Source organism: Agelaius tricolor, unplaced genomic scaffold, assembly GCF_023055355.1.
Source record: "Agelaius tricolor isolate 1412-34295 unplaced genomic scaffold, bAgeTri1.0.p SCAF_23, whole genome shotgun sequence".
In the NCBI taxonomy this organism is placed as follows: Eukaryota; Metazoa; Chordata; class Aves; order Passeriformes; family Icteridae; genus Agelaius; species Agelaius tricolor.
The window spans coordinates 5,238,818-5,258,471 of NW_027269283.1; the positions used below are offsets into that span (position 1 = coordinate 5,238,818).

Consider the following 19,654-nt stretch of genomic DNA (forward strand, 5'->3'; position numbering starts at 1 on the left):
CAGGTTTTCACCCTTTTCTCCAGAGGGCAATAACCCACAGCCTCCACAGTGTCCATGTGACAGCTGCATTTCTGTACACACTGGTGTCATTTTTTTGTCCTCCTTTGGTAAACACACCATAAAGCTGTGCTCACCTGTGCTCACCTGTGCTCACCAAGACCTCACCTTCTTGTTGTCAGTTAATAATATTTCTTGTCCTGACGGAGACCAAGAAGCCTCCAGAAAACGTTCAGGTGGCAGAAAAATAAATGCTGAGTGACCATAGAGAAAAATATAATTTATTCCTTCTCACACTGAAATAATTTCAGAAAGAAGGGATTGTTCAGGCAAATTGGAGATCATGTAGCCAAGAGTGAGTTTGCCCTGAGGCTGATGAGGACTCCAGGTTCTCTCTGGCTCTCTGCCTGGCATGATGGGGAATAATGAATGGGAGACATCTCCTCCAGTTCCTAACACAGCTCACCCAAAGTGCCTTGGCTTGAACTCTGGGGGCCAGAGATCATGGGCAAGATCACACTGCATCCCCTGCATCCCCTGCATCCCCCTGTGCTCCCCAAATGTGGAACATTAGCCCAGACACAGCCATGTAGTGTTTGCTGTCTGCCATGAGATGGTTCAGCTTTCAAGTGGCCACTCCTTTCCTAGCAGGTTTCTGTGGCTTTCTAGCCAAGCTACCTAAAAACATGAATAAACTGTCAATCCCTTATGCACTTTCAGAAGGCTTTCTCGTCTAGAGAGAGCTGCACAAGAGCAGCTCTGCTGGCAGTGAGGAGATTTCTGTTCTTGCAGTGATACAGGCTGGGGACAGAGCTGACATTCCAGCCACCAGAGCCACATCCTTGTTTCTGGACTGTGAAAAATGCCTATTTTATGGTTGGCTTTTCACAAATATTAAAATGAATATTATATCTGTTGTGTTTGAAAGTAATGATGTATTAATTCTCTTAAGTAGTTTTAGGTTATAACAAAATGTTAAAATAGAAACTATGCTATGTGGGATACTTTTTTCCTAAAGAAAGGATTCTCACTGAGATAGCAGCCACAGGACACCCAAATCTTTCAGAGAATTTATTGCTCCATTATCAGGAGAAATGAACTTCCCACCTCGCTCGGGTAGGATGACGCCGTTAGGGTTAAGAGGAAGAAGTTGACACTGACCAGACAGAATCCTGTGTTTGAATGGAATTTATGCATCATGTGTGAGCTGTATGAATATGCAACAGGCTATTGTTTTAAAGGGTTAATCCTCTGTTAATGGGTGTCCTTTTCCGGGCTTATGCTGCCCAGGAAAAGGTACCCAGACTCCTGTAACTCTTAGTTTCTATTGTCTCCTATTGCCCTAATCCAAATTGTCCACATTATTATTACTCTAACTGTATTACTATTTTTAGAACCATTTCATTACTATTAAACTTTTAACATTTTAAAAACAAGTGATTGGCGCTTTTCACACGGACCGAATCACCGCGCACCTCCGTGTCCCGCCGGGCTCCGCCAGCCCCGCGGACCCGGCTCCGCTCCCGGCATCGCCCCGGGCCGGCGCAGCGCCCCCGGGCCGGGACCCCCGCCCCCGAGAGGGGCGGGCAGGGCGACTACAAGCCCCAGGCTGCCCGGCCGGGGGCAGGGCACAGCGACGTGGCTGCGGCCGCCGCTCCGGCCCCGCTCCGCCCCGCTGCGCTCCGGGGCTCGGCCCCGCCATGGGTGAGTGCGGGACGGGACGGGACGGGATGGGGGGCACGGGGGCAGCCGGGGAGGAACGGGAAGGCGCTGCCCCGGGGAGGAATTTCCAAACAAACAAACAAACAAACAAAAAAGTTTGCAACTTTTGCTAAAGGCTTGGGTGCATCCCCCGCCCCTTCCTTTCTTTCTGTGCTGTTTTTAGCGGTCCTGGCAGCGCGTATACAGCGAGCAGAGGAGCCAAGGAATTTCCTGTGGTTCGTTCCCGCGGCTGTCCCGGGAGGGGAGCGGGCTCGGGAGCATGGAGGGAGCTGGGTTTGCTGTGCCGTGCGGATTGCTTGGCCTTGGTGCGAGCAGAGCCCGGCTCAGCCCGGTGCCAGCCCCAGCCCGGCCGGACAGAGGGTCACTGCCCGGTCCTGCAGCACGGTGCTCCCACCGGTTTGCTGTAGGGAGAGAATCGCCTGGCACAGCTCTTTGCTCCATCAAACCTTCTGTCCTCATGCGGAGATCTGAAGAGTCCTCAAATTCCCCAGCTACGTCAGAATAGACCATACACAAACTGGATTTCAGTCAAAGTTCATAAGCCACGAGTGCTTATTAAGTTAACAAGAAATGCAGCAAAACCTGATGAAATCAGCCATGGGACTGTCTGTGTCTAATAGAATTTGTGGCCTGAAGCTAATGGGATGGCCACTTATGCCATATGTTGTCAGCAGATATTTTTTCTAATTATCTGCATAACATGGACAAGGAGTGCTAAAAGCAGCGCAGATGGTCACACAGAGCATGGTGGGAGGGACTGGGATAGCTGGGATGGCATAAGTAGCACAAATAAGGGTTGCAGAATAAATAAAAACAATTGTATTTATATACAGCCATCACTGAGAAATAGCCTTTATTGATAACAGTAATTAAAAGCCAAGCAGAGACGCTTCCCATTAAACAAAGCTTGTGACAGGAAAAAAGTCCTTCAGCAGGGTGAGAAAAGTTTCCACGGTCTGGATGTTGTGCCCACATTTTTTCCACGTACAGTCTACCAAAACTGTGAGTATTTCTAATTAAACAAAGGAATGCAGATAGCATTACATGCTGCAAAACAGCACAAACCCCAAAACTAATCCACTTCACCTATGCTTCAAAAGTGTGATTGGAGGTGAGATCAGTGTCACTTCTGTCCTCAGAGGACATCAGCTCTTGCCTCAGTGCAATCCCTGCTGGTGGAACAAACATGGCTCATGGTTCACACATGGTCACCCCTTCATCCCCTCCCCATGGTGAGAAGCATATGCAGCACCTTGGTTTTGTAGGGTTGTTTGAGGTGTTGTTGGTTTGAGTTGCTTTTGCTGCTGTTTTTGTCTTATTTTAGCTAAATTTGCATACTTAGGAAACTGGCACACTCAGCCCTGTGGGAAGGGCAAGGTCAAAGAGTCACTTCTTGTGTTTGAGGGTGGCAACAGTAAACTTTTCAGGTCACAGTGATGTTTGTTCTATGGGCTTGGACCAACTTGAGGAGACTGCAATTGATTTGGGGATCCTGGGAGCTGTGGGCTGCAGAAGGAGAAATGAAGAAATCAGGGCCACCCCACAAAGTCATTTTTGAGCAGGGCTTTTAACCATAATATAGGAAGTAAGAATGCAAAACCTGCAGGGAGAGCTGGTTGTTCCACATGCACTGAAATGTGAAAATGATAATGCAGAACCAGAAAGCAGAAGCTGCATTTCCCAGAATGAATTTTGTAGTTACAATCAAGAGATACCACAGAGGATCCCACTGTACAACTCCAGGCACTGCAAATCACTGTCCTGCACTTAAAACCAAGTCTTAACTCTGTTTAAAAGTCCTGATTTCCAAGTTCTGCACCCTAAATGAGTACCCCTGCAGTTAGTGGAAGTCCGGTGGGTTGTGTGACTGTCTGCAAGTGCCTCTATACATGTGACTTAGTGACCTATGGGGGAATTCCACATCATGACTTTGTTGATGGAAAATTGTGGCTGTCCTGGGAGAGTTCTTCCAGCCTGTGCATGCTGACAGTTTGTTTTATAGCATCAGAAAACTGAACCTAGCACTGCTTGCTTGTTTTCCAGGTCGTGCACCGCTGGTCCTCCTCTTGTCAGGAACAGTGTCTCTCCTGGGCGGGCTGATATTTGGATACGAGCTGGGGATAATCTCTGGAGCTCTGCTGCAGCTGCAGGCAGACTTCCAGCTCAGCTGCTTCGAGCAAGAAGTTCTGGTGAGCGCCGTCCTCATCGGAGCCCTCCTCGCCTCCCTGGCTGGGGGCATCCTCATCGACCGCCACGGCCGCAGGAGAGCAATCCTGGTCAGCAACCTGGTGCTGCTGGTGGGCAGCCTCATCCTCACTCTGGCCAGGTCACTCACCGTGCTGGTCATTGGGAGAGTGACCGTGGGCTTTGCCATCTCTGTCTCATCCATGGCCTGCTGCATCTACGTCTCAGAAATGGTGGCTGCTCGCCAGCGAGGGCTGCTGGTGTCTCTCTACGAGGCGGGAATCACCGTGGGCCTCCTGCTGTCCTATGCACTGAATTATGTCTTTGCAGACGTGGATGAGGGGTGGAGGTACATGTTTGGACTGGCCATTGCCCCGGCAGCCATGCAGTTCCTCAGCATCCTCTTTCTCCCAGTGAACCCAGTTAAATTAAGCTCGTGGGACTCAGACTGCCAGAAGGGCCTCATCCCATTGCAGGACACAGAGGACAGAGCAGCAGCCAAGCGGGAGCCCTGTCAGGAGAAGCATTACTCATTTCTGGATCTTTTTAGGACCAGAGACAACATGAGGAGGCGGACTCTGGTGGGCCTGGGGCTGGTGCTGTTCCAGCAGTTCACTGGGCAGCCCAATGTGCTGGGCTATGCCTCCAAAATCTTCCACTCGGTGGGGTTCCAGAGCAACTCCTCGGCCATCCTGGCCTCAGTTGGGCTGGGAGCAATCAAGGTGGTGGCCACGCTGGTGGCCATGGCCTTGGCAGACAGGGCAGGCAGGAGGGTGCTGCTCATGGCTGGCTGTGTGGTGATGGCCGTGTCTGTCACCACCCTGGGCCTCACCAGCCGCATGGCCCCGCTGGCCATGGCCAGGGACTGCAGGGCAGCCACAGGCCCCAGTGCATCCCAGAGCCTCAGCCAGCGCCCCCTGACCCCACCTGTGCTCCCCCAGGCTGCTGTGTCACCTGTCCCACCTGCGTCAGGTGCTGCCAGAAGTCAGGCAGGCCCTGGTTCTGCTGCCACAAGGAGCCTCACGGAAGTTTTTGGCAGCACTCAAAGCAAAGAGGTTGTTCCTAATCCTTCCCTCACTCAGAAAAGGGACTTGGCAGGTCAGTCCAGGAAAGGAGCACTGCAAAGCACCGGCCCTCCTCCCAGTGCTGCTCCCTGGGAACAACACACGGTCTTAAATTGGATTACACTGCTGAGCATGATGGCTTTTGTGAGTGCCTTCTCAATTGGATTTGGGCCAAGTAAGTGTGGTGTTTATCCTTGCATTAACCCAGAGAATAAAACTAGGGCTGATCTGCAAGCTGCCTGCTTGAACCATTCCTTGTGTATCTGCTGTGCTGAGCAGCTCACTGTCTGGGAACTGGAAATATGTCCCCTCCTGGCCCCTGAATCATTTTCTAGCACTGCAGCTCTGTCAGCTACAGCACTGGAGTAACTTTCTCTTCCATGCTATTCACTACCCTTGTAAAGCTGTTTTTTTCTCTGAAGTTCAGTGGAAAATCAAAGCATCCTACAAACCCTACAAGCACTACATAAACTTCCTGTCACCCTGGTGAGGAGGAAAATACAGGGCTGAGGACAGAGGGACTGAAGGGATTTTGCTGTGTGATTATGAAAGTCAGTCCCGAACTGGAAGATGAACCTCTTGAAGTTTCTCCATATCAATTGGGGTTTTTTTATTCTATTTATTATTAATTGTTTTTCATCAGATTAGATTAAAAATTAGTTATTGCTTTCTCGTAAATTCTACTGTTTTCTGGCATGTAAAGGCCTTGATGTGAGAAAAGATCATTTAAATCAAGAAAAGAATGTTAGGTGAGCAAGGAGCAAGTCTCATGGGTTTGACAGCCAGCCTGCATATTATTTCAAGCAAAATAACCCCAGGATGAGAGAGACTTAAAGATATGCATTGCTTTAACTCTGATTTTAGCCCAAATGCAATGTTGTCTCCCTAATTCCACCCTTTTCTCATTTCTTTACAAAGAGCATGACCTGACAGCAGGCCTGTCAGATCTCTTCATCTCCTGTGAATGGAATGACCAGCTACCCTGCTTTCTTCTTTACTCCCTGGGCCTGTTTATTGCTATTTCATTCCTGCATGAAGCGTTGAGCACAGGAGGTTTGCAGTGTTCTGCTGTGATCAGCCTCTGAGATCGATGAATGTTTGACACCAGCAGCAGCAGGTGCTGGGTGAAGCCAGAGTTTAAACCCCCTGCTGAAATCTCCCTTGCCCATTTCCCAAACAAATTGCTTAACTCCACGCTGTCTTTGTGCTCTCTCTAATCTGTGCAGTGACCTGGCTGGTCCTGAGTGAGATTTACCCTGCTGGGATAAGAGGAAGAGCCTTTGCCTTCTGCAACAGCTTTAACTGGGCTGCTAATTTACTGATCAGCCTCACCTTCCTGGACCTTATTGGTAAGTAGCCCCTTCCCCTCCCTCGCCTCCCACAGCTGGTTAGGGAAGGTGCCCACCATGAGCCATTTGGAGATTAAGTGGCATTTTGAACAGTGAGGACTTGAGGCTGGAGTAGCTGTGACCCTTTGCCCCTGAGAGCAGCAAAGCCAGGCACCAGCAGCTCTGCTTAGAGCCTCGTTTATAAAAATCACCAGTTGCCCACTGGGCTGCACTGTAGCACCACAGTTTCAGGAAACAGAGTCTGCAGCTTCCACAGAGGCAGCTTTACAGCCCTGCTCAGCAGGCACTGCTGGCCCTGGGCCTCAGCTGCCCTTTTCCCCCTGCTGTGGCAAAGCCTGGCATGCACCAGCCTTTCCCTTTGCCAATTCTCAGTCCAAGCCTTGCAGATAAGGAGTTTCCCAGCTCTCTTGAAGGCTTCACAAAATAAGGTGCCCCTGTCAGGCACCAGTGACCACCTCACAGTAAGGAACCAGTTTCATTTGTACCCCACAATGTGACTCCTACACTCACACACCTGAATCTCTGCAGATGCCATTGGATTCTCCTGGATGTTCCTTCTCTATGGGCTGATGGGAGTGATGGCTGTTGTGTTCATTTACCTTTTTGTGCCTGAAACAAAAGGACAGTCCCTGGAGGAGATAGAGCAGCAGCTCTCCAGGAAAAGGTAGGTGTGCTGCTGTCCCAGCAGGAGTGCTGCCTTTGGGGGCTGCCCACTGCCAGCCCCCAGCCTCTGTGACATTGCTACTGAGAAAATAGAAAATGTCAAGTTTGTGGCAGGGCTGTGGGACAGGGTGGGAGAGCTGCAGTGCCTTCATCAGCAGGTCACTGCCCTGAGCCTTGCAGTTGTGCTGCTGCAGGGCAGTAGTGACACAGGAAAAATGGGTTAAAAACCAGGACTCATGGTTGAGGAGAGGAGAGCAGGACCACAACATGGGACAGGAAGGGTAGGACTGGGAGGAGGCAGGAGGGGATGATAGTCCTGTCCTTTCACCTTAGAATAATCCCAGGCTGATCCTTCTCCTCTGAGGCAGAGACATCTCATGGAACATGGGCTCCCACCTGGTAATTTTCACACAAAGCTTGTAATGGACCAGGGAGGATCATGATGTGGTTTTGCCATCGTGGTTGTGATGGAGATGGCAGGGCAGGCGCTGCTGCACAGGGGAGATGGTGCTGGTGCCGAGGGGAGAGAGCACACAGCCCTGGGGGCAGGAGGGGTGCCTGCTGTCAGCCCTGCCCCTGACCTTCATCACTGCCCAGCAGGCTGTGGGAAGCAAATGTGCTCAAGCAGAGACGTGGAAGAGGAGCCAGCTGCACACATGCACTGTACCAGAGAGTGGAGCACTCCAGCAGGACATGAAACCTGCCCACAGCATCGAGCGTGAGGAGCTGCACCAGCAGAGGAGCAGGCTGGGCCACCAGGACACTGCTTCTCCGGGCCCTTGAACTGGTGACCTCTGGTCAGTGACAATTCTCCCTGCAGTGCCCTGGATCTGGGAACGCACCAACAGCCTGTCCTTTGGGTCCTTGGAGAATCTCTGTTCCCAGCCGGGGAACACATCCTTCCTTTGATATATTTTAATTTTTAATCATTTGTGTCTCCTAGCATTTAAGAGATTCATGGTTTTATACGCAGGAATTAAAGCACGGGTTTTGCTGGCGATTTCTCCATCCCTGAGGCTGGTTTGTGAGCAGGGTGCGTTGTTTTCCACGTCTCGGGAGCAGCGGGATGGGGCCGGGGAGGGGCCCCGCACGGCGCCGGCCCTGCCGCCAGTGGGCACCGGCACCGCCCGCTCGGGGCTCCGCGGCCCGACCGGCAATGCCCAAAATCAGAGCCCCGGAGCCCCGGAGCCCCTTCCGTGCCTCCCCACACTGTGCCCGGGGCCGGGCAGGAGGGATACGCCAGCGGGAACTGGGGGTGCCCTGCCTGGGGCTGAGCAGGGGACAATGCAGAGATGGGGACGCTGGGGTGTCAGGGGGACTCTCGGGGCCTTTCTGGGTCGCTGCGACCCCGAGATTGTTAAAAGTCTCTTTTCCCAGCCCGGGTGCTTGAAGAATGAGTCGGAGCTCTTCAGTTCTCGGTCTCAAGGTTGTTTATTGTGTCTTATTATTAAAAATTTTCTCCTGCCCCGCCGAGGTCCGTCCAGCAGGGCAGCTCCAGGCACTCTGTCTACCCCCAGGGCAGGGTTATGTCTTTATACTAAAAACTACATGTACAATGTTTACAATTACTTCCCAATGCCTATCACCTATGTTAGACAGTGAGCTTCTACTCTAAACCAATCTAAAAGTGCCAACATGCCAGCAGAAGATGGAGGCCAAGAAGAAGAAGGAGAAAGGCTGGACACACCCAGTTCCCTCCATCTTGCCTCCTGAACCCCCATACCAAAAACCCCAAAATCTACATTTCCACCCTGTGATAACTTCACTATTATTCTACTTAAACTGTTGTGGCTTGCTGATCTTCATACAAGGTTGGTAATTTGCTCCATGGGTCATAATCAAACCCACAGGTGCTGGGCTCTGTGCCAGGGTCTCTGAGCCCCCTGGCAGGGGTCCTGGCAATCCAGGACAGCCAGAGGGATGTCCTGGGTTCCCACATTGGACCAGGGGCAGGGCAGAGGATGGGGATGCTGGGGTGTCAGGGGGGACCAGGGGCAGCAGGCAGGGCTGGCTTTGCTGGGAGAACACTTGAATTAGCTCTGGGGTCAGCAGACAGGGCTGGGGACAGTGCCAGGTGCTGGGGTGATGGTACAGAAAGCTGTGAGACAGCTCCTGGTAAGGGGCTCAGTGAGCCCAGGGTAAAGGGCTGTCACTCCCACTGATTCTGCCAGCTGGTTCACAGGGCCTGGCTCCTCCATGGCAGCAGAACTGGGCAGCTGGCACTGCAAGATGGAAAAGCTGTAAAGGGGTGTTCAGATGAAAAGCTAAAGGAAGGTCAGTGGGTGCAGAAATTCAGACTGGCATCCTGGTGACGAGGAGGTGGCCCTTACCCAGTGGGAGAGCAGCAGGGAAATAAAGGAAGAAGCTGAAGTAAAAAAGGTGAATTTGGCCATGAATGGTGCCAGCAGACTCACAGGAACATTTTTAAGCAGCCAAAAACAAAGCCTAGATGTGGTTCTGTCACTATACCAGAACCTTAAAAAATAAGATAATGCCAGGCTTTCCAATCCTGAATAAAAATTCCAGAACCAGTGCAGATTTCTTGAGATGGGAAATCACAGATTCCAGTTAAAAAAAAAAAATGTAGAGCCAGTAGTGTGTTACTGAGCCCTGATAAGAATAAAGGTAATGAACTAATGAACAGCAAATATAAAACAAGATTAGAGAAGTTAGTCAGCTCAGTGATCCATCAGGAAGGAATAAAAAGTGGGTTTGGGTACAATAAAGGGTCTCCAGCACCAAGCAGTGCTGGGAGTGCAGGGAGGGCTGTGCTCTGGGTTTGGTGGGGAGAGGTGCACAGGACCTGCTTCACAAGGTGTTTGTGGGAGAGCTGGTCTCTGCTAGTGACCACAAAACAACCTTTAATGCTGTAGTGGGAGAGTGCACACCAAATAAATCCAGCCTGGGGCTCTACAATTTCAAGAAAGGGAACTATGAAAAAAGAAGGTGATTAGTCAATAACAACAAACCAAAAATGGGGCAGGCAGAAAGCAAGGAGCCTGCAAGCAGTCTGGAGGTGATTAAAAAATGCTCTGTTAAAGCCTAAGCAAAACATGTGCCACAACTCAAAAAATAACTAAGAGGTCCTAAAAATCACCCTGCCTGACTCACTGCTAAGGAGTGAGGAGGTTAAGGAGGTATCACAGGGAGAAGGTCAGTGTTTGAAAAGTGAAAAGGTTTCCCACGTGAAGAGGAAAGGAAAAGCCATAAAACATGGCAAGTAAAGAGCAGACAGAAAAGACAGCTAAAAAAGAGCATGAAGATCTTGAAAAGCTCTTGCAAGTATCTTCTAAAAATCTTTATTTAACTATATCAAAAGGAAGAAACTGGCTGGGGAGCCATTGCTGAATACAAAGATGCAGCAGGGTGCCAGGGAGGATAAGACAGGATGAGGCAGCTCGGGCACAGCTGAGTGTTGGTCTGCAGTGCTGCAGGTATTTGGGAGAACCTCACAGGCAGTAAAATAGAGGAACTGGATCAGTGTGGCTTTCCAAATGGCTGCAGTACCAGAGGGGTGGCAGCTTGCTAGTGCAGCTCTCAGCCACAAACCAGGCCCTGGAATGGGACCCTGGGAGCTGCAGGGGTGAGTGTCACCTCTGTCCCTGGGTCTGCAGCAGCAGCAAACACATGGGCAGCTGGGACAGCAGAGCCAGCAGACAGGGGTGCCAAAGAGGGAAAGCTTCCCTTGCCAGCATACTGGGACTCTAGGAATATATCAATTATTCACGCGGATAGAGAGTACCCAACAGACAAAACAGATGAAAGATTTTGTCAAAATTATTGTAAAAAACATTTACATTGCCATGGGAGTGAAACAATGCTTCTTTTATGTATTGAAACCTCTTTAAGGATACTCCTGTCTTGTAGGTAGCAAAGTGCAAGCTTTAACCGGCAGTTTTTGAAGATGAATGAGATTCAGCAACCAGACTACCCAAGAATCTCTGTTGGGTCTGGTTTTATTCAGCATCTTCAGTGTTGGCAAGGGAATGGACAGCAAAATCTCCATATTTGTGGATGATACTAAACTCTTTTAGGAATGAACACCTTTTCCATTGACAAGTTTCTGTAAAACCCTTAGAAATGGAAATGAGTGGGCAAAAAGGGCAGCTGGTGCCAGAGGCCCCAGAAGGCTGGCTGGGGTCAGCACGGATGGGAGAGTGCTTGCCTGGGTGAGTTGGCTCCCTCCATCATCATCTAACTGGACAAATGTGTCCCCACTCCAAATTTTGACCCATTAACATAGCAACAGGCTGTTTCTCTTCTTCCCTCCCCTGAGGCTGAGACCTCATAAGACCAGAGGATACAGAAATGCTTGAGGCAGTGATAAATCTTCTTTAGTGGGCTTTTATTTCCTTTTCTTTCACAATATTTTCTTTAGTTTCCTGGCCAAATTTTTTCTAAGGAAAGATTTCTGACTTCCTTTGAGCCACAGCTCAACATCTGTCCACATTGGGGGCTGAAGTAATACACTGTTAAGGGGTTTTGATGTCAAGCCCAAAACCCCACCAGGGATTTATGCAGCTCTCCCCTTTCCTCCCTCCTCCTCTTCAAGCAGCCTTTCATTTGCTCTCACTAATTGTGCTGTCATGCCTTTCTTTTTCCCCGGGTCGTGCAGACAGCCCTGCAGGCAGGCAGGTTTCGCTGAGGGATGCCCGTGAGCTGCGCGAGGGGCGGGCGCTGAAACGGCCCAGGCGCGCATCCAGCCCGGCTCGGCTCGGCCCCTGCCCGCCCCCGAGGTGCTGCTGGATAATCACTGCACTCACGGAGTCCCAGCCCACACACACACAGCGCCTGCTCCTCAGAGTGGGCAGGAAAAGATCGGCAGAGCATCCCTTGGAGGGCTGAGGAGGAAAGGGTTGAGGAGGGTTCGGGCTGGGCGCAGGGATGTGTCACTCCTGTGCGCCCAGGACACAGGAACAGGCGGGAGGCAGGGCTGTAGAACGAGCAAAGAGGGTTTTATTCAAGAGAACCCGGCAGTTTTTATAATGACACAGGAACAGGCAGGAGGCAGTATTGTAGAAAGAGCAAAAGAAGGCTTTAGTCAAGAAAACCGTGCGGTTTTTATAGTGATACAATAGATTCTATTTGATTGGCTGTGAAAAACGCCAATCACTTGTTTTTAAAATTTTAAAAGTTTAATAGTAATAAAATGGTTATAAAAATAGTAATGCAATTAGAGTCATAATAATTTGGACAATTTGAATTAGGACAATATGAGACAATAGAAACAAAGAGTTATGGATGCCCGGGTACCTTTTTCTTGGCAGCATAAGCCTGAAAAAGGACACATGTTAACAAAGGATTAACCCTTAAAAACAATAGCCTGTTGCATATTTATACATGATGCATAAATGATTCAAAAATCATTTATGCATAAATTCCAATCAAACACAGGATTCTGTCTGATCATATCAACCTCTTCCTCTTAATCCTAACGGCATCACCTGCCCGAGCAAGGTGGGAAGAAGTTCATTTCTCCTGATAATGGAGCAATAAATTCTCTTTCTCTGAAAGATTTAGGTGTCCTGTGGCTGCTATCTCAGTGCGAGTCCTTTCTTTAGAAAAAAAAGTATCCTACATAGCATAGTTTTTATTTTAATGTTTTGTTATAACCTAAAACTATATTTAACACACTACTTAAGAGAATTAATACAGCATTACTTTCTAACACAACACATATAAGATGCATTTTAATATTTGTGAAAAGCCAATCAAAAAATATGCATTTTTCACATTGGCTAATTAACAAAATGACCTTTCTCACACACCATCCTTGAGAAGAACAGGAAGATGAAGTAGAAAAACACCACCTGCAGATTGTTTATACTTAACAAGTTATCACATCCTTACAACTCCCTAAATATTCTCCCAAGCTGCTGTGAGAAATGCTTGCTGTTTCTCTCTCTCTGTCCCATGTCATCCACAGGGATGCTGCAGAGCCTGGTGGCCCAGGGAAGGTGGCTGTCAGGGCAGATCTTTAAAAAGCACCAACAAGCCACCCCCTACTCTCACACATGCCACAATGAAAATCTGAATGATGTGCAAAATAAGCACAAAGTTTGGCTGGCCCAGAGTGGCTTTAGGAATTGTCTCTATAGGACATGGAATAAAATTACACACACGCTGGAACCCCCAAGGTAAAAAGAAGAGAAGTTTATTTTTTGACCCTAACATTTATAGACTTTCAAAAGTGACAGTGGATTGGAGGATGAAAGTGCCACCTCTCCAATGACATTGGACAGGACAACAGTCCATCAAATTTCTCCTCCTCCAGAGAAGAATGTAAAACAATATTATTTACATAAAAATGGGTGAGAAAGTTCGTTACAAGAATGTAAACATGAGAAGGCTTAGAAGAACTTAGAAGAACAGGGAGACAAGGAACCAGCTTGTAGAGGGGTGATGTGAAGTGTCAGTGGCAGCAGGTACCATCCCTGAGCCCGCAGTGTCCAGTGGGTAACGTGATCCAGGTGACAGACTGAAAGCAGAGCAAGGTGTGAGTCCCTGCTGCAAATATTCCCACAACTCAGCAGAGAAATGTGGGATGTGAGTCCACATCCCTTTAGAGCATGTGAAGGCAGCAGGCTCCAGGACTGGATCCTGCTTAGTGTCTGCTCGGGGGGATACAGAGCTGGCTGAAAGGAGCCAGAATACGTGAAACACGATCACTGGAAAAAATACAAACCAGAAGATGGGCTGTTTAATGCACTGCAGATCCAGCAAAACAACCAGAGCTGAACAAAAACCAGTCCTCATATAGGAACAAAGATACCAGTTCAGCCCAGGTTAAACCTGGAAGGAGATGGGTGTTTTGTTGTGTTTTGTTAGCTTGTGTGTCTCCAGGCACTGCGTGGGTCAGACCAAAGCCTAAAATGTGGCTGGTGCTTCCTCCTTTTATTGCATCTCTCCCCTCTGCAGTGCTGCTGTCAGCACCAGCACCTCCATCTCTCCAGGTTTGGTATCTATGGTCTGTGCCCTTGTTCCTCCTGCTCCATCTGGCCTCCTTCCTGCTGCTCCTGGGCCCAGCTCCCCCAGCTCTGAGATCTCCTAATTCAATAAGCAGAGGGAAGAAGGAGAGTTGCTGTCACTGTTGATCACAGCAGCAAAGCAGAGACACAAAGATAAGGTCTCCACCCCACTGCTGATGGTTTGCAGAATGAGTTGCTCTGACAGGTCACCCACCCAGAAGAGCCTCCTGTCTGTAGGGAGGGAGACAAGGTATCTTTGGCTGGGCTGGGGTGAGACCATTGCTCTTCCCCTGGACCTTCCCCAGGACAAAATCAGTTTCCAGATGAGCAGGAATCACATCAGTGCCTTTACTGGGAAGTTTTCCAATTTTCTTCAGGTACTTTTCAGCCACTCTCACCACTGGGAATCCTCCTCTCCTCGCCACCATGACAAGAGTTGCAAGGAGCCATTTCCACTTGTAAGGGTCATCTGCAAAGGTCAGGGGGAAATGGTCAGGCTCAGGTGCCACAGTCCCTGAGTGACAATCCTGGCCCCACACCCCTGGCAGTGTCCCAGCTCACTCACAGCTCCTGGGGATCACAGCCATCCTTTTGTTCTCACTCAAACTCACAGCTGAGTGCTGGTGCACGATGTAAACTCCTGCAGCAACACAAATAAAATGTCAGCACCATGACTATTAATAGTGTTTCTATTCCTGCTGCCATTAGGATGGCTTTTGCTACTATTAGTAATAATATTTACATATGCAAAACCACAGATGCAAAACAGATGTTTTGGTTGGGATCTCTGAAAAAAAACTTGTCTCTGCCACATATATTTATGACAAAGATGGAGGGTTAACCACACAGAGTGCCATATAGAGAATAAATAGATGGGGAAAAAGAATGAAATAATTCCTTCCATATTCCTAACAGAGGCCAAAACTTATCCATTCCCTCTCTTTGCTTCTCTCCTTTCCAGCATTTGAGACTTTTCCAATACCAAGCCAGGGATGGTTTCCATATTTGTTCAGACTTGTCTAGTTTTATTTTCCAGTTCAGCTATTTTTTCAGATGCAGCTTTTCCTAATGGATGGAAAATACAAAAGGAATTGCTCATCTGCTCCCTGCAAGCTTTTTCCTGACCACTGGGAAGCTCAGGCACTATTCCAGCCCTGGACTAAACCTTGCCTTGTGGAGAAAACTTGATCCTTGTTTGCTGAGTTCACACGTCTGGGAATAATTTAAGCTAAAGGGAAAAGTAAAAGTGAGAAGGACTAGCACTGTCTCTGAGCCCACCTCATTCCCTCCAGCAGGCAGCCCTGCCTGGGAGCATGGCTGTGGCCCTGGGTGAGGAATGATCACATCCCCACAGCTGGCCAATACTGGAAAGCAAGAGAGTGGCAGCTCAGGGCAGGGCAGGAGTTTTGGCACTTTCACCCAAGCTTGTTTCACAGACACAGAAAAGAACAGAATCTGCCAGCTCCAGGGCATCCCCCTCTGCTTTTGGCAGTGGCTGGTGTAGGACTCGGGGACACAGCCAGGAGGATGAGGAAAAGCAGAAGGACAGGGCTGGAACAAGTACCTCTCTTAAAGGCACTGAGGAGTGGCTTTGCACTGGGGTTATGCAGAGCCCACCAGCACAAACAGCTTCCCTGTGAGCCTGCTGTGGCCTCTTAGCCATATATTTACAGTTGTGTGAGCACCAGACATTCCCCTGCATCCATGGGTCTCATGTTTGTGGCTAGCTAGCTTCAGTCCTTTTCTGCTGACAAACCCCTCCAGGACCCCTTAATATCCCCGAGCAGCCCCAGGCCCAGCTGCTCCTTCCACGAACAGGAGGAGGAAGAGGAGGAGAAGGAAGGCTCCATCTGCTCTGCAGCAACACAGCAATGCTTGAGCAGAGAAAGCCACCAGACAGCAAACAGTGTCCCTGAGCACTCACGAGTAATAAAGTGCCCCACAAACTAAAGAGCCCCCGAGTGCTACTGAGGACTAAGTAGTCCCCGAATACTCACATCTCTCTCAGGTCAAATTCCACTCTTTAAACCAATCCCCATTACGTTTTACACATCGGGCTGTAGGAGGCCTCCGAGGGGCTGTTAGAGTCTATTGTAGGGGAATAAAGAAAGTGTCAAAAAGACTTTTAATGCCCAGTTAAAAGTGGCCAAAATGCAGTCTGCAGTTACCTGATAAGCTGCAAGGTCTCTATTGGGAGAAGTATTTTGGTTTTTCAATTGTCTCAAGCCTTGCACACTTGCAAGAGGCCGGCCTTAGCTCTGAACCAAAGCTTTGTCAAGTACCTTAAAACAGTATTAAAAGCCTGGCTTTTGTTCCATAAAGACTTTTAACGCTTGCTGGTTTGGTTTTGGTTTTTTCCTTTATAATGTTTAAGACCAGTAATTATTGAAGATACCAAAGCACTGCAGATTGCTGCAGCCTCTCTGTGCTTTGCAGCATCAATACCTTTTCCAGCACAGTGGCTGTCCTGCACTGCCATGGCCACTGTGCAGGTGTGGGAATCCAAGTGCTTGGGGGGATTACCAGCTCCAGAGATGAATAACAGGGCAGAGCCAGAGCCAGAGGCACTGAGTCCCGTGATCATGGGCTCTGCTCATTGCAAGGGAAAATATTCACAGTCCTCTCTTGGTGCAAATTACACTCTCTAAAGGGAAACCTGGAACATTTCACCTACTTGCTGGTTCAGTTACCCTTTTTCATGAACAGCTACCTATGGCTATGGACTACACCTGGTGTCCATGGCTCTGGTGGTATTTTTTATGGAGATATTTGGACATCAAAAAGTTAGGTATTTGAACAGCTAGAATTTTATATTTTAACAGATCTGTAATTCATTCAAAGGTTCAGTCTCAGAGTGTCAACAGGCAAGAGCTGCCAACCTGCTGAAAACAGGGTGTTTTTCACCCTCCCCTGTTTCTCCTCTGCACTGTGAGGGCTCTCTGGGGTGGACAAGCCCCGTGGTGCTGTTTTGCTGCTATTGCTGGGCTTTGGGAAGGGTGTTTGCATAGTAGCAAGCAAGGCCAGCACACAAAATTAATGACATTTGAAGTTCAGTGCAAGTCTTGACTGTCAGGAATGCAGCACTGAAAACAAAACTTTAGGCTTCCATATTGCAAAACCTATTAACTGCTTTACCGTTTTTGCAGTCGTGCCAGCTCACTCATACTGGAGCTTTTACCAAGGCATGACAGCTCATTTGTTTAGCTTGGGCCAGGCTTAAAGTTCTGATGAAGCCTAATCTTGTGACCTGTATTTATTTTGGCCAGGGATGCTTTTTGCACAGACGACTTCCTATCCTCCCTAATCTTTCCCGCAGGAAAGGAGCTGGGAGTTACGAGGCAGGGGAGGGAGGCAAAGCCAACCAGACATGCAGGGAGAGAGAAACAAGTGCTGCACATGTCAGTGAAGTGGTCCAGGTTCAGGGACCCTGTCTGTTAGGGGAAGGAATTAAAGGGGGAGTCAACACCTCCATGGTCGTCATTTGAGATGTGTCAAATCCATTATGGTTTCTCTGGAATTTTACCCATCTGGAAATATGGCTGTCTGTAACTTGGGCAGCTTCACAACTTAAGGATGGAAATGTCTCTTCTTGGCTTGAACTTATCACACATCTCACTGAATTTTGGGGGTATAAACCCCCAGCAACCCCATGGGATGTGTTACAGGTTCACAGGTTCACAGGTTCACAGGTTACTTCACCCTCTGCTTTAACAGGCAGGACAACACCAAAGTGTGTGGAGAAGCCCCATCAGGACCCTTCTGGTACCTCTACAGCTTGAGCTGCACCAGAGAATACCCAACCTTCCCCTCGGCCTCACCTTCAGATCCTCTACACAGTAATTGTAAGATTAAAGACAGGGAGAAAAAGAGAGAAAGCCTCAGCACACCCTTCTGGTTGTTTTCCAGCAGAAAGCCAGAACCCTGTGGTGGCATTTCCCCAGCTCTGAAGGCACAAGTCACCTGGGACATGGCACCATTTTTCCACTGGAAGCCAGATGCTTGAAGTACCAAACTGCTTTCTAAAAATGTCTTTTCTCTCGAGTTGTGAAGCAATGTGGTAAGCAGAAACCTGCCTTTCCAATGCAGCAGTGGGACTCTGCACTGCGCTGGCACAAGAACTGCTGGTGACCTTCACAAAACCCCTACTTTATATTCAGAAATAGGGCTCTGAATGCAAAGCCATGGCAGTGGGGCAGAGGGGTTTTTTGAAAGACAAACCACCAGTTAGGTTTGGTTTCTGTTTGATATCCTGAGATTGACCAATTCCCATGAGTTGAAATAAAAAAATTTGAGTAGCTGGAAATATTCCCCAGTTTCATTCCCATGGAAGAAAAGTGCTTAAAAGCATTCTAGGGTTAATGGGAACATAATGAAAGAGACATTTCTGTAGAGCAGCATTTTGAGTATATGCCTCCTTTAAATACATTTTCCAAGCATTAAAGCAGAAAAATTTGGGATAGAGGTCAAATCCCTCTCAAACCTCTGGAAGTTGGGTGGCAAGGAACCAATCTCTGGCACTGCTGCAGGGATGCTCCAGTTCAGGGCTCTGCAGGCTCTGCAGTGGCTGTGCTGAGAGTCAGCACCCACGTGAGCAAATCCCCCACTGAGTGGGAAACAGAGCACCCAAATGTGCTCTGGTAAAAGCCCTGAAACCCAGCCCAGACAGGCAAAAGCTGTGTACACTCTGCCTGCAGGCATTTGTCCAGGAATGACATCTTTGCAAGGCTGCCTGACACTCTTTCCCTCAAGAGGGGAGAGTGTCATCCTAAAGCTTTCCTGATTAAGGAACTGGGGAGCATGTGGGCATTCTGCACACCTAATTCCCATCTGACCACTGTCCAGGAGCTGGGATTTGGGAAGATGGTGAAGTTGGTCACTAGCAGGGTGACACTTGCCTCCCAGTGCCAAGCAGCCTGTCCCAGAGGTGCTTTACAAACCCAGAGGTGCACAGAAGACATTAGTTACTAAATCAGGGATGATTCTCCCTCCCATCTGCTCCAAAGGGGCTGGGATTTGCAGAGGGGGGTCACAGCAGCTGCATGTGCTCATTGTGTGCTTTCCCTGCCTGCCTATGTGCTAGCTGTGACAAAGGTTGGTCATGCAATTACACATATATCATGTTAATCAATTGTGCCACCATTTAAACCAAAGAGAAACATGGGCATAATAAATAGTTTAATAATTAATATTTAATTATTGTATTTTCTTTGTGGTTTACAAATATACTGACATTGGACTAAAGTGGTTGCAAATGTTTTAGTAAGAATGTCAAACCCACAAGCAATGTTAGGAGAGAGCCTGAATAGGCCACTGGCTTTTAAACTACTTGAGAGCTGCTTAATGTGCATTGAGTTTAGGTCTACAACAACTTCCTTGCAAGGTTACCCCTCAGCAGAACTGTGACCATTTACAATAAACCTTAAAAAGGCTTCACCATCAATGCACATTTCAAACCCTAGGGATGTGTTTTATGCAGAACAGACACCCACAAATCTCACAGGTGATTTGCTGAATCAGGACAGTAAAGTGGGAACTATTTTCTGCTACTGCCTTATGCTTTTCTAAGGCACTGAATTTTAACTGCCCTGCCAAAGAGGAACACTGACCTCACCACAGTCATGCCCTTGTCCCCTTGCTCGAGTGCCACCATGCCTGGATGTGTTGCAGCCCAGAGGTGAGGGTGAGATCAAATCCATTGCACAGTCCC

General features: G+C 48.7%; 1 protein-coding gene across 2 annotated transcripts; it reads left to right on the plus strand.

The window, feature by feature from the left end:
• Positions 1-1,628: 1,628 nt before the first annotated feature.
• SLC2A10 (solute carrier family 2 member 10) lies at positions 1,629-7,979 on the plus strand. Of its 2 annotated transcripts, none has more exons than XM_071446581.1 (5): positions 1,629-1,701; positions 3,763-5,142; positions 6,194-6,316; positions 6,845-6,980; positions 7,577-7,979. In XM_071446581.1, exons 1-5 carry the CDS (start codon positions 1,698-1,700, stop codon positions 7,674-7,676), a joined length of 1,743 nt encoding a protein of 580 aa, XP_071302682.1. In that variant the 5' UTR covers positions 1,629-1,697; the 3' UTR covers positions 7,677-7,979. The 2 variants fall into 2 exon arrangements, with proteins under 2 accessions (XP_071302682.1, XP_071302683.1); XM_071446582.1 differs by having other exon boundaries at positions 7,580-7,979.
• The last annotated feature ends 11,675 nt before the right edge of the window (positions 7,980-19,654 follow it).

Bases quoted from the DNA above. Each gene is read 5' to 3' on its own strand.
- SLC2A10 (XM_071446581.1), top strand. The intron at 5,143-6,193 runs GTAAGTGTGGTG...TAATCTGTGCAG, and splicing joins CTCAATTGGATTTGGGCCAA to TGACCTGGCTGGTCCTGAGT. The intron at 6,981-7,576 runs GTAGGTGTGCTG...ATCACTGCCCAG, and splicing joins CAGCAGCTCTCCAGGAAAAG to CAGGCTGTGGGAAGCAAATG.